This window comes from Aethalodelphis obliquidens, unplaced genomic scaffold (assembly GCF_003676395.1).
Source record: "Aethalodelphis obliquidens isolate GAN/ISIS:26980383/991018 unplaced genomic scaffold, ASM367639v1 scaffold8, whole genome shotgun sequence".
Taxonomy (NCBI): domain Eukaryota; kingdom Metazoa; phylum Chordata; class Mammalia; order Artiodactyla; family Delphinidae; genus Aethalodelphis; species Aethalodelphis obliquidens.
The window spans coordinates 18,538,134-18,553,226 of NW_020837952.1; the positions used below are offsets into that span (position 1 = coordinate 18,538,134).

The following is a 15,093-nucleotide window of genomic DNA, read 5'->3' on the forward strand; positions in this document are numbered from 1 at the left end:
GCAGCAAGCATGGGCTACTCTTCGTTGCAGTGCACAGGCTTCTCATTGCAGTGGCTTCTCTTGTTGTGGACCAGGGGCTCTAGGTGCGTGGGCTTCAGTAGTTGTGGCACGCGGGCTCAGTAGTTGTGGCTCGCAGGCTCTAGAGTGCAGGCTCAGTAGTTGTGGTGCATGGGCTTAGTTGCTCTGCGGCATGTGGGATCTTCCCGGACCAGGGCTTGAACCCGTGTCCCCAGCATTGGCAGGCAGATTCTTAACCACTGCGCCACCAGGGAAGTCCACAATATACTTTCAAAGCTCAACTCAGGGTAAGTCCAACCCTTAGGAAAGTATTTTTAAGGGAACCCACAGACAGCACTTACTTTTGTTTTATGATATTTGTACGCATCCCTCCTCAGGGCTTAAAAGTGTTTCTACACAACCCCAAGCAAATCTCTTGCTTACTTCTTTGAAGTCCTCAGATACAAAGTAATCATCCTTTTTTGTTTGTTTGTTTGTTGCTTATTGCCTACATCCTCATCACGATCCTGATTTTAATACATACTATTCAGATCTCATCAGGCCATTTATCTTAGTTTGCCAAATGCTGAAAACAGTGATTCTTTTTGTAAAAGTTTCTCTTTAGTCCCACCATTATGGAATTATGGAAAACTGCATTCTAAGTCTAAACCCCTTTGGAAATAATTTTTGCTAACGCATGTGAAATCTGTCTGGTAAAATTGCAGGAAGCTGAGGCGGAGGTGGGGTGTTCCCTTCAATTATGGCACTAAAGTCCCAGTTTGAAAGAGCCAGATTTTAATTATATCACAAGGACAATTTAGAGATTATCTCAGTAAATCCTATGACTGAATGATGGACTTAAGCATTACTCTGCAGAGAAATAAGTTTTTCCTATAGGGGAGGAAAAACTGTTTTTCCTTCTACCCCTCTTAGGTTCATTGCCCTGGGCCCCGTAAATTAGATTGACAAAAGACTGATTAACAAGAGAAAAACAGAGCAGTTTATTAACATGTACACTGTGCATACACATGAGAGCGCTCAGTGATGAGCAACTCAAAGAGGTGGTTAGAACTTGGGCTTATGCCATCTTTTTTTTTTAAAAAAAGCAATAGATTGTTAGAGAAGTGACAAGATGAAGGAAAAGGACCTTGAGTTTCTAGGGCAGCATATTGTAGGAAGGTAAATATATGCAGAACTAATGGAAGGTAAGTGCTGAGTTAATAAAGTTTGTTTTTCCTCTAGTGCCATCTCTGGGCTATTAGGGTATAGAGTTGTCGCCAGTGATTAACTTCTGTCCTTCCAGGAAGAGAAAGGAGGAGAACTATCTTTACAAATTTATGTCCTGCTTTTAGGCAAATAGGGAAAGTGTGAAGAGCTCTCTTTGAAGCTGCTTCTTCTCAGTTGCCTTCAGTTCAAAATAATCCCTATGCCAAAGTGGCATATTCTGTACCCTTCATTCCCATCGAAGGAGACTGTGGGGCATCTTAGAACCGTATGAAATGGAAACAGACACTAGTTATTTTTAAAGAAACCATGTACACTTTTATATAATATTTTTACCTCAAAGAAGGCTTTTGAAGCGATTACAAATTCAACATGGCTAACTCAAGTGAATGATGTTGTTTTGTCATTTGAAACATTAAAATCGAATTTTGCCCCAAGGGCTTTTTTGAGTGTGGAATGCTAAGCAGTTTCTAAATAAAACAAATATCTGGGCCCACCATTTTCCAGTTATTATTTTCTCTCCTCCTTTCACTCATATTCTTTTTTAGTAAATGTTCTTCGAACTGTGTTTCAGAAAATATGTATAATGGTTCCAACCACCCTCATCCGTGGCTATTTTCCTGGCTCAGTTGTACAATACGGTAGTGCCCCCTTCTCTGCAGATGGGGGATATGTTCCAAGACCCCCAGTGGATGGATGCTTCAAACCATGAATAGTACCGAACCCTATATATACTATGATTTTTCCTATACATACATACCTGTGACAAACTTTAATTTATAAATTAGGCACAGTAAGAGGATATGTGAATTGCCAGGATCACTACTCTTGTGCTTTGGGGTCAATATTAAGTAAAATAAGGGTGACTTGAACACAAGCACTGCAATATCATGACGGTGGATCTGATAACCGTGACAGCTACTACGTGACTAACGGACAGGATACGCTGGACAAAGGGATGATTCACATCCTGGGTAGGACGGAGCAGACGACAACAGATTCCATCATGATGCTCAAAATGGCACACAATTTAAAACTGATGAATTGTTTACTTCTGGAATTTTCCGTGTAATATTTTCAGACCTCAGTTGACTCGAGGTAACTGAAACCATGGAAAGCAAAACCACAGATAAGGGGAGGGACTACTGTATTGTGGTAAAGGATTCAGCTTCAACAATAGTGACTGGAGAAGAAAGGTAAAGAAGATGCTCACTGAAGCATTTTACTAGAAAATTAGCTGTAAAACACGTTAGTATAGAAATCACATGCAAATTCATTAAAATAGTGTTAAAAATTCAAGGTCCCCTCTGCCAACCCCCCCTTTTTTTAAACCATTTTAACCACATATAAGTATATAGTCTGTGGTATTAAGTACATTCACATTATTGTACACTCTCACCCTTTGATGAAGAATCTAGTTCATCTTTGTACAAATCAATTCTGCAGGAGTAGAACAATCCAAGAAAGAAGGGGAGGGAGGAGAGGGGAAAGGAAAGTAAGAAGGAAGGGAGGGAGGAATAAAGGTAAGAAGGAAGGGAGGGAGGAAAGTCACACCGAGAAGCTTTCACCTTCCCTTGCACATGTAGGTAGAGGGTCTGACAGCAGTGAGCTCTCGTAGCTGGAAAAAGAACCATGGCAGTGCTGCAGGTGGGATTTCAAAGACTGGAAAATATGACTAGAACTGTATTGTGCCCTGACTATTTTTGGACCCAGGCCTCTGCTTTTTCACATTCAAGGCTTGAAGTCTGTTGAAATTTTGCATGGCTAACAAGGCTGCAATTGGGATGGTTTCCCCTTCGCTAGTAGCAAGCCATTACTTAGCACCATCTATGTGCAGAATAAACAGGCAATGACAAAGTCAAGGGTCTTACAGAAGCAAAGGATACGCACATTAATATATATCACAAATGAATGGTAGCACAAGTTTTGAAGACAATGTGTTGCTATAGGAATTCATAAAAAGGAGTAACTTCTGCAAGCTAGGATGATTTTTGCTTAATTGTTACAGTGACTCTGCATTCGCTTAGTTCAAATTTTAACTGAAATCAAATGTCAATAAAAATCTCACTTTATGTGCAGGATTTGAAATGATATTATGCACAAAAAAGGGCAAGGATTACGTAATTTCAAAGCCAGTCTGCAAAACCGTTTTTATTAATGCTACATGATGGCTGCATTACAGGTAGAAGAGACATATCCAACATTCTTTGTCAGTCTCCTGGGAAAATAGGTCTTGAATTATGAGAGCTGTGGTTAGTGAGAGCGCCTCAGGAATGCATTCCGCTGTTAAATGCACTGCTCTTGTACTCTAAAGCCTCTGGTGTTCTTGAGGGCAATTGGACTGACTATTCCGCATTATTTTATTTTCTGGTGGAAGCATTGCTACTCTAGCATAATGGAACAGACTTTCCTGTGGCTGAAATGGAAATATCTTGCAAAATGTAAACCTCTTGTATGAAAGCTAAATTCCCAGGATCTCTCTCTAGTGGCCAAAGATGACAGATCATGGCTTGTGGAATGTATCTCATCTTCACTTCCCGTGAATGAATGAGACCAATGTTGGAATTGCAAATAGAAGCCCCACATTGATAAGATTGAGATATATTGCTAAGACTTTGCAAAATATATCAAGAAAGTGGTCAGTGGTTTAAAATGATGGCTAACCCTACCCAGAAGCATGGAAAAATGTATTAAATCCAACCATTCACTAGTCTGTTCATTATTAAAAACCTTCACAGGGTGAAGCTGAGTCGACCTGAAGACTACACCATAGGTCTTTCTGTCTAAATTCAAATAGTGACTTTAACTGACTATTTTTGTAAATTAAGATCATTTGGCAGGTACATGAAAAAATGCTCAACATCACTAATCATCAGGGAAATGCAAATCAAAACCGCAATGAGATATAACCTCATACCTGTCAGAATGGCTATTATCAAAACGACAAAAATAGTGTTGGCGAAGATGTGGAGAAAAGGGAACCTCTGTGCACTGTTGCGGGGAATGTAAATTGGTGCAGCCACTATGGAAACAGTATGAAGCTTCCTCAAAAAATTAAAATTAGAACTACCATATGATCCAACAATTTCACTTCTGGGTATTTATCTGAAGAAAATGAAGACACTAATTTGAAAAGATATATGTACCCACATGTTTATTGCAGCATTACTTACAATAGCCAAGACATGACAACAACCTGTGTCCAACAATGGATGAATGGCTAAAGAAAATGTGATTTTACATATAAATTATATATTATATATATAATGGAATATTATTCAACCATAAAAAAGAACAAAATCTTGCCATTTGTGACAACATGGATGGACCTTGAGGGTATTATGCTAAGTGAAGTAAGTCAGATAGAGAAAGACAAATGTCATATGATTTCACTTAGATGTGTCATATGATTTTACTTACACGTGGAATCACATATAAATATATAAATACATTTAAACAACAACAAACAACTGGGCTTATAGATACAGAGATTGGATTGGTGGTTGCCAGAAGTGGAGGGTTGGAGAAGTGGGCAGAATGGGTGAAAGGGGTAAAAAACAAAACAAAACATCATTTGGGTTTGGATTTATTTGACAGTGCCAACCCGAAAGCAATTTTCAGACGGATTCAGCAGACATTAAAAGATGTGTGAGAAAGTGGAATATGTTAAGCAACTTAGAATGGAGGAAAATAATAGTGTAAGAGATTGCTATACTTTTGACATTTTACACGTAAATCACATTATAAATAATATGCATCAATTACTTGATTCAAGACCTCAGAACTTTTCATAATGGATTTGAAGCACAAAGTACAGTATTTATAGTCAGTGTGAAGCCTTTGCTTTCAATGATGGTTATGACCTTTGGGCCAGAAAGCAAGTTGAGCTCCGCGCTGTGAAGAGTTATGTCATGCCAAGGCAGTTGACCACTCTTTCTTTCCTATTCTCCGCTGTCTTGCAGACCAGATGATGTGCTCCTGCATCGCACGCATGATGAGATTGTCCTCCTGCATTGCTTCCTCTGGCCCCTGGTGACATTTGTGGTGGGCGTTCTCATTGTGGTCCTGACCATCTGTGCCAAGAGCCTGGCAGTCAAGGCAGAAGCCATGAAGAAGCGCAAGTTCTCTTAAAGGGGAGTCGCCTTATGGGAAGCAAAGCACAGAAGCTGCACTCATCTGCACACATCTACCTGCAGAGCCTGCTTCCTGGCGCAGGAGATGGAAGGGGCTGTGAGAGGTCTCTGAGAGGCTCCCCCTCAATGATAGCAGAAACAGGCACAACCGGAAGGCTTGGAACCTCGTAGATTGTTTTCCATGTGTTGTAGCGATGGCTAAAGGGTCAAGCTGAAAGGAGTATCTGTTTCAGAAAATCCAATAGAAGTTAATTTTCTTCGGGAAGTAATAGTATATAATTGTACAGTGTAGAATACAAACCATTATGATTTATGCTACTTAAAAATATTAAAAGAGAGTTGTCTGTGTTCTTTTCTATTTTCTTTTTTTATGCTTAGAACACCAGGGTTTTAAAAAAGGGTCTTACGGGTTTCATTTGATTTTGCTAGATTAAACTTTTACTTGGAGACAGGAATTCCTGCACAAGTCTTGACCTCACAATGTAATCCCCAGTTTCCACTATTAAAGAGTACCTTTTGACTCCTGCTTGAAAAAGGAAAACTGCACTGTTAACTCAGACTCCAGTCACTCCTGTGACTCTCCAGCAAGGAACCCTCAAAGATTGGGAAAACATTCTCCCCACTCGCCTTTGTTTTTCACCAGATTATTTCTTAAGAGAGGGAGATGATTCTGAACAAGGCCTGTCCTAGCTCTAAGAGGACTGTGCCTCTTTTGTTCGTCTGTTCAGGTTATTTTTCATGGATTTTATCTCTGTGCGGTAGAATGTACACGATGTGAAGGACACTTTTCAGCTTAGTTAAATGCTATTTTCATTTCTTTTTTCTTTTAGGTCAGAAAAAAAATAGTCAAAATCAGTTAAACATTTTATTATATTTTCTTTGTCCTTCCTTGGATGTTTTCAGTATTAAAACGAAAATATTGCTGCAGTTGTTTCATTTGCTTGGACACACCTGGAGATGCAAGCCAGCTCACATCACTCTGCTGATGAGCTCTCTGTGCCTTTATCAAAAATTCACTGAGGAGACCATACTTCTTTGCATCTGTTCATAAACTCAGATTGCAAATATCAATCACAGGTCTCAGTGAATATCAAACCTACCCTATTTATTTACCATGTGGAATCAAACCTTTGTTTAGATGAGATGTACATTTTTGGTCAAGGAAAAACTGACAACATAATCTCTTTTTTGCTTTCTTCTAATATCCTTCAGACATGCTTCTATTAGAATAAAGGCAAACTGGAATTTAAGGGCAAGCTTCCCTCAGTTATTTGTGCAGCATTCCAAGAAAGATACGTATTAGTGGAATGATGATTTCCTGATTTTAATCCACATACCAGTGTTTTCTTAATTCTAGAACGCAAGTAATTGAGTGAGCCATTGTCTTCTGTGGAAGACTAGGGTGTTGGGTGATATTTTTATTCCAATTCAAGTGTTACAGATTTCACTGTGAAAAAGGCCTTGAACACACTATTTATGACATCCTTTGAGGCAGCTACAGTGCCTTGACTTCAATCCCAGTTTTCTGTTGCAGCATCCCTGTTGTCTTAGCAACACAGTGAACCATTCTGAAGCACAGAGTAACACGAAACTGGGAATCAGAGAAAGTCACCTTTGCATCACAATGTGAGAGATAAAGTCTACTTTATCCATTTTTATCTTAACCCAATAATCTGTGATGAAGTGATTACAGGGAGTAGATAAAAATAGTGCATCAACGTTTGTGTTGGTAAAAAGGGAAGGTGATATATATTGATGAGTTTTTATTTACCAGTTTTTTACTTATCCATTTATATTAACTAAATGCTTCCATTTAGGCTCAAAGAGTATACCTGATTATATTCTGTAGGCTGACTTTTTGGAAAAAAGGAGAAGCATGCTGAATGACTGAGGTCACATATAGTTTTAAGGTCTTCCTTGCTTGTAGCCAGTTAAATTTGAGGTTCTTTATTATACTTATCATTAAAGATAGAATTTGAAGGAACAAGAAGACATTTTTAAGATCATAGATGGTAAAGAAGTTTAACTTCTTAATATTTTAATTTTCTTTTTTATATAAGCAAGGAAATGGTATAAGCTGCTAGAACAGAAACCCCAAAATATGATGACTCATGTAAGATAGGAGTTGATTTCTTTCTCATAGAGCAATCGGAGGTAGTTGAGAAGTCCAGGACAGGGAGGGTAGCCTCTGTTTCATAAGGTAATCAAGGGATCCAGAATCTGTCTACCTTGTTGTCCTCTCATTACCAAATGTGTTATTCTCCCCATAGTCAAAGCTGGCTCAAAGAAGCACAGCCAGTTTGTAGCCTGTGAAAAGAGAGGAGTTTGGGAGCTAGCTGTTTCCTTTTAAGGAAGCTCCACCCATCACTGTACTCAGAGTCCATTCGTGAATACTGACTACATAACTATACCTGGCTTCAAGGACTGCTGGAACATGTTATCTCCAGCTAGATGGACATATGTCCTACTAAAACTCTGGGGGAAAAAAAAAAAAGGAGAGAGTGAATACTACAGTAAAAGACAGGAATGATGGGCAGCTGTCCATGGCCGGTGCCATGATGAACATCTGAGCAGGGATGACAAAGATCTCTTGCCCTGGCAGGATATACAGTCCTTGGTAAGACTTTGCTCTCTGGGAGGAACTCCCTTGACCACTGCCTTCTGTGGCCTCTAATTGACTTCCAGGAAATTCTTGCTCTTCAGATCACGTAGCCACGTACGCAACTTTTGGGAGGCGTCACAGCTTTTGCAGGCCCCTGCCTGCTGGTGGAGATTTGTAGACCTAGATTTCTTTAGAGACTGAACAAATGTAGATTTTTATAGTTTATAGGATTGTTGTTTAATTGACTGTTGTACGGAGTCTGACTCCATTTTCGATGTTTGACTGATAACAGCTTTCCCTTTCTGCTCCCCATTCCCTTTCCCCTTCTGTTCCACATCTGGGCAAGCTGATTAGAGAGCCTGGGTACCCCCTGCTTTGGACTGGCTGGGAAGTTCAATCCACACAAGCCCTGGCCTGCTCGCAGGAAACCTCTCCCTGCCCCACACCCTAAGAAGAATAAAAGCCAAGCGAGTCAAGTCATTTTTGGATCTACTCGGGAACTGCCCCACTCTCCCAGAAAGTGTCATTCATTATGTGAATAATAAACCTTTTCATACCCTCTTGATGTGTGTGTGGTTATTAGTCTCAACACCCAAACCAAATTTTGGGTAACGGGGTCCGTCTGGCCTCTGAGGGGTGCTTACAACATTGGTGATAAAATTTCATCAAAACATGGTTTTTGGTCTTTTTGCTTTCAGTTTTGTTAGTTCAGATGAAAGTATTCGCAGCCAAAGGGCTACTCTCATTATATCTGGAGTTCTTAAGGTAGCAGCATCTTATTTACTGTGTCTGTGCTTGGCCCGTATCTCCAGCCCTTAATCGAGTGGCAGCCGCTTTGAAGCCTTCTAGAAAAGTGGGTTTAAGTAAGAATGCAGTGCCCTTTAGCTGGTCTTTTCTGCTCAACTGACTTCCATTGTCCAGCCAGTAGTACTTAATGGAGACTTTTGAGAAAAACTGCATAATAATCTGCTGTTTGGAGTATAGAAGCCGCAGGGCTACAGGATATAGGCCCAGCTCTTGTAACAAAGCTGAGTTACCTAGTTGTAACTAGTTTTTCTTGTTTCACTATTTTTCACGGTTCTTCACGATAAAAAACATCATAGCTCTGCTTTTCTCTAACTACTTTCCCCATAGCTACATGTCTGCCTTTCAAGTTGCTAGTGCCAGTTTTACCTAATGGTTAGTCAAAGCATAACAAGGGTCTCTAGTTTTCCATCTTGCAGTATCTATTTCCTTGCTGCCTGGCAACAATGCAAAGCCACATATTTTAGACTTTTGTTATGATGGGGATATAATTTACGTTGCCTTTTTCTGAATGGTCTCATCTGATGATCTCAGCTGGTGATTCCCAGATCTATTATCTCCTGCCCTTACCTGTTTTGAGCTCTGAATGTATTTGCAATAGCTCTGATGCATTCTTTTTTTTTTTTTTTTTAACATCTTTATTGGAGCATAATTGCCTCACAATGGTGTGCTAGTTTCTGCTCTACAACAAAGTGAATCAGTTATACATATACACATGCCCCCACATCTCTTCCCTCTTGCATCTCCCTCCCTCCCACCGTCCCTATCCCACCCCTCCAGGTGGTCACAAACCACCTAGCTGATCTCCCTGTGCTATGCGGCTACTTTCCATCAGCCATCCATTTTACCTTTGGTAGTGTATACAGTCCATGCCACCCTCCCACTCCGTCACAGCTCACCGTTTCCCCTCTCCACATCCCCAAGTCCATGCTCTAGCAGGTCTGTGTCTTCACTCCCGTCTGATGCATTTTTAGGTCTCTTTCTCAAGTGTAGTGATGGGCAGACAATGCAATGACGATAAGTAATGGGACAAAATATTACCAAACAACATGGATAAGGAACCGTTTACCTGGCTCAGATAATTTGTCCTTTTGAAAAATTACTGAAATATATCAATCCATTATAACAACATTTTCCTAATATCTCAACATTCCTGATACCTGCTGTGCAGTTCAGAGGCACTGTACTCTCCATGGTCCTGTCCCATGGCTTGGGCCTCTCCTTTCACCATATTTGTAAATCTGGCTCTTATTCATCAGGTCTGAGCTTAAATATTGACTTTTCCTAGAAGCCTTCACTAAATCCTATACAAGTAGATTTCTCCTGTCATCCTCTTCCTCTTCATCCTTCTTTCTTTCTTCCTTTGTAGTACCTACTGCTGCTTATACTTACTTGTTTACTTGTCTATTATTTATCTCTCTCATTAGATGATAAGATCCGTAAGAACAATGTTGATGGAATTTTTTCCCCACAACTGGCATAGTGCCTGACACATTAAGGTGCTAAATAAATGGATAAATTCTCCCCAGATGCATTATGTCCTTTGTACATACTGTTTCCACGTCCTTTCCAACAAGAAACTAATTGATCTTTTTATCCATAATGTCCACAATAATAATAACCCCCAATTAACTCTTATTAAGTGGTTTCCACGTGCATCTAAATGCCTTGTGAAACCGCTTTCTAAGTTCTTCACCAAAGCTGGGCAGAGTAAGACACTTAGCGTAGTACCCAGGGCATAATTAACCCTGGAAAAAATTAAAATTAATGAATAAACAAATATATATTGCAACTGTAGCCTTAAAATGAAAAAGTTATAAAACAGATAAGCTTATGTTTTTGTATTTAAATATCATATGCTATCCTTTAAACAAGTGAACTGTAGAATAATCATTCGACTGTTATCAAATTATTCTAAAAGTTAAGCAGCTTAATACAACAAACACTTATTTTCTCATATCGTTTCTGAAAGTTAGGAATCAGGAAGTAGCTTAACTGTAATTCTAAATTATTCTTGGTGAAATTTTGCCACTTAGAAAGATAAGTGCATGGGTTAGGGTTATAGTGGAATAAATGTAAGAAGCAGGGGTTCAGCAGAATGATAGTGGGGAACTTTTGATAAGACACAATTGTCCATTAGCCAGGCACCTTAGAACAAAAAGTGAGCAAAGTTCAGTTGTCTGCATTTTTTGATCAATGTGAAGAAGCTTCCAAAGAAGCTATTGGAGACTTCAGGAACAGATTTTTCAATAGCGTAGATAGCTTTCAAGAGTAGATACTGAAGCATATGTAACCCTTGCCCTTTCCTCACTCTTTGTGAATAATCTTAAGCCAGAAAAAGGGGATTTCACATGTAAACAAAGACTGAAATTGGAAATAGCCCCATTGCCAGCTCTTAACACCTCCTCAGGGAAAATTTTCAAAGAGCCCCGGAGACCTAAGACTTAGAATAAACCAGTATGCTTACATATAAAACTACTATATGCTTCAAGGGAGGGAAACAAAGATGTCTGTAGATGTTGTAAACAGAAAAGATACTGGAAAAGCAACTGTGATAGTTAATAAGCTGAAGAAAGGAAAAATAAAGTGAGTGAATAATGAAGGTCCTCTGAGAGGGGGGAACCAAGTACCCCCTTAGCCCTTTACTCTTAAATTTCACAGGTTGAAATTTCTTTAAATATTAAATGGCAGTTATGCAAATGTTTTTTTGATAATGGACTGCAGGAGAGAAAAAAGTTTTCCTCAACACTATTAGGGTCCCTGGCTAGGTCTAAACATTAAACTGACAAGACAGATTAACAGGAGACATGCATACAAATTTTTACATGTACCTGGGAGCCTTCACAGGAGAATGAAGACCTGAAGAAGTGACCAGAGCAGGAAGCTTTTATACCTTTTAGACAAAGAAACAATAAATTTGTGAAGAATTGACAAGATAAGGGGATTTGGGCTAGGGGTAGTAAATGGTAAAGAATAACTAGGAAGATAAGGGTTAGTTTAACAAGGCTGGTTGGTTCAGATTTCTCAGCCCCAAATGTCTTCCTTCTTCCTGGTACAGGGAGGGTACCTTTTACAAGGGAAATTTATCTCCTGCTTTTAGGGGAGAAGGGCAAGTGAGGGGGGAGGTCATAGTGACCTTCTTGCTTCTGCTGTTTTCTCAAACTCCTTCAGCTTAAGATACTTAATATGCCAAGGTGCCATTCTGGGGGATAGCGTGTTCTGAACCCCATCAGCATGCTACAGTACCAACCTGAAACTCAGTGGGTGAGGGTATAGACTTGTTTAGGACCTCAGGATCATAAATAAAATAGCCATTCTTTACTTCCCTCCTGTGGTACTAAACCCAAATGCTATTTTATCATGGGGTTACATATTCTAGACTCATAAATCTGTGCTATGCTTTCTTTAATAGTTCCTTAGTTTAGATTGAAATGGTTAATCCCGCTCACCCTTTCCTGGAAAGCTGAGCAGTGTGCCTTGACAGTTATGCTTCAGTGATTTATTTAATGAGGTGCCCTCCTGCCTTTTTTTCATAAGACCCTGACTAAGACCTTATAGACCTTAACTTTCCTTGCAATTCTGTTCTTACCCAATATATGGATGACCTCTTGACCTTTTATTAGATTCTGAAGATGAGTTGAGCTCTCTCAATTAATTTCATTAATCTTCTCAACAGTTTTAACTCAAAAAGGACTTTAAGTTAGAAGGAATGTTATAATTTTGTCAAAATAAAATGTATCACCTATGACAAGATTTATCCCAAGGAGACCAGTCCATCACTTTGGACAGACTAAAAGCCATTCAAAAATTTTCCAGGCCAGTTATTCAGACTTAATTCAGAGTAAATTAAGAGGATTTCCTGGGTTTGATAGCTAGTGTAGGCAGTTTCCAACTGTTCTAAAATCACTAGGTCTCTTGGTGATTTAATCAAGTTATCAGTAATCAAAATCCTTCCTTGAGAACGTAAACAGGAGCTGACATTTTGTGATTTAAAATTAGCTTTTCAGATGCAAACTATTATATATAGATTGGATAAACAAGGTCTCACTGTATAGCACAGGGGACTGTATTCAATATCCTGTGATAAACCATAATGGAAAAGAATATGAAAAAGAATATATATATATGTATAACTGAATGACTTTGCTGTACAGCAGAAATTAACACAACATTGTAAATCAACTATACTTCAATAAAATAAATTTAAAAAAATAAAATAAAACGAGCTTTTTAACATCTTTCTACTCTGGGTCAACTTAAGTATCTTAAGCCTTTCGACCGATCCATGCATAAACAATCTGAACGAACCCTCAATGTTTTGACTCAGCTTCATGTTATTTATCAGGGAAAAGTTTGCTATGGCTTTTTTCTTGACCCTATGTTAAAAGTTCCACTTCCTGGTTGCAGGTTAATAGTCACTAAAGCTAAATTAGTGGAGGCTATTGCTAACTAGTAACTCCTTCAGACTTGCACCCTCATGATATACAGTCTTTGTTGCCTACTGAAAAGACACTCTATTTCTTAGCAGGTAGCCTTACCTCACGTAAAATTCTATTATTTTCTCCCTCACCCATTTCCTTCCCTGGTAGTAATACTTTAAATCCTGCTACTTTCCTTCTTTTACCAGAAGGAGTAACTCATGACTATCTAACCTCTGTCCAAGAACAGTCTATGCCCTGAACAAATATATTAGAAACTCATCTAGAAAACTCAGAGTTAACCTTGTTTGTTCACAGGTCATACCTTAAGATGAAAACATTAAGGGAGGTGGGATGAACTGGGAGATTGGGATTGACATATATACACTAATATGTATAAAACAGAGAACTAATAAGAACCTGCTGTATAGCACAAGGAACTCCACTTCCCTGTACAGTAGAAACTAACAACATTGTAAAACAACTATACCCCAATAAAAAAATTTTTTTAAATTAAATTACTAGGCTGGATATGTCAAAACAGGTCTCAACTTACTCCTAAAATAATGATCCTTTACTGGAGCCAAAGTCACCCAGAAGGCAGAACTCATTGTACTCACCAGGACTTGTCAACTGAGTAGACATAAAGACAGTTAATAGCAATGGTGGGAGGTGGAGAATGTTTTGGAAATAACAAAGGATCTTGATCTATATAGGAAAAAACAAACAAAAATGGTCAAAAGACTAAGAAACTCTAAAGTGTTCTAATGTTTCTTAAGGAGGTGGAATGCCATATAAAAAGGGATAATAGGAAGGTTGAAAGAAATGCCCTACCAGCTTATTATGTGAGACAGGCAACTCCTTCTAAGGATCCTGTTTCCATAATGCCCTGGAGGGCCAAACCTTTGGAGAAGTTCGAAGAATCTATTACAAAATACCAGGGATTGGCTCCAAAATCGGAAAAAAAGCTTACTTATTAAGGACAATAATCAAGATTTTTCTCATGACCTTCACCTTATTGATTCATTATCTTATGAATTTGGTTCAGTCCCAATAAATTCTGCACCTTAAAAGAGCTACCTTAAACCACTTGAATGCAGATTCCCCAATCCTACAAACACTCTTTCCTTACTTTCTCTTTTTGTGTGACTACCAAGACTTTGTCAAGGTGGTCTCCGTTGCTGCTGTAAATTTCATAAACTCACCTCTGTTTGCTCAACAGCTTTTTCTGGGATCTCCAACAAAATTCATTTTGTTGGAGTCATAAAGCATTATTTGGTTTCTTTAAAGCTTATTTACTATTATTAACCATATTGTCTAAATCTCTTTCTTGGAAGTGTGTAAAGACATTTTAAGAAGCGTATTTAGGGCTTCCCTGGTGGCGCAGTGGTTGAGAGTCCACCTGCCGATGCAGGGGACACGGGTTCGTGCCCCGGTCCGGGAAGATCCCACTTGCCGCGGAGCGGCTGGGTCCGTGAGCCATGGCCGCTGAGCCTGCGCGTCCGGAGCCTGTGCTCCACAATGGGAGAGGCCACAACAGTGAGAGGCCCACGTACCGCAAAAAAAAAAAAAAAAAAAAAGCAGCGTATTTACTCTTCTGAGCCATTTAGTTAAGGTAATTGGTGAGATCATGTGTGGAAGATAACATATGCAAAATGCTTCATGCTTAATAGAGTTCCTGGCCCAATATGTTCAGGTGTTCGGTGAATGTTAGCTAATTATAATCCCCTAACTCCCCAGTCCTTCCTTACCCAGATCTCCGAGCAGCCTGCAAAATTAAGCCTCCAGGTTAATTGTCTCTGATTATAGAGTTCTGATTATAGGTCATTACTGGTTTCTCTTGATTGGCAAGGATCATCTGTTCCCCCTCCCTCCCTCCCTCCCTCCCTCCCTCCCTCCCTCCCTCCCTCCCTCC

At 39.3% G+C, this 15,093-nt stretch overlaps 1 protein-coding gene across 1 annotated transcript in view; it reads left to right on the plus strand.

The window, feature by feature from the left end:
• The window catches only part of KCNMB4 (potassium calcium-activated channel subfamily M regulatory beta subunit 4), a 68,086-nt gene extending 59,567 nt beyond the window's left edge, over positions 1–8,519 (plus strand). The window contains exon 3 of the mRNA XM_027107021.1: positions 5,184–8,519. Within this exon, the coding sequence (XP_026962822.1) occupies positions 5,184–5,352 (169 nt within the window). The 3' untranslated portion in view covers positions 5,353–8,519. The remainder of the gene's footprint in view (positions 1–5,183) is intronic.
• The last annotated feature ends 6,574 nt before the right edge of the window (positions 8,520–15,093 follow it).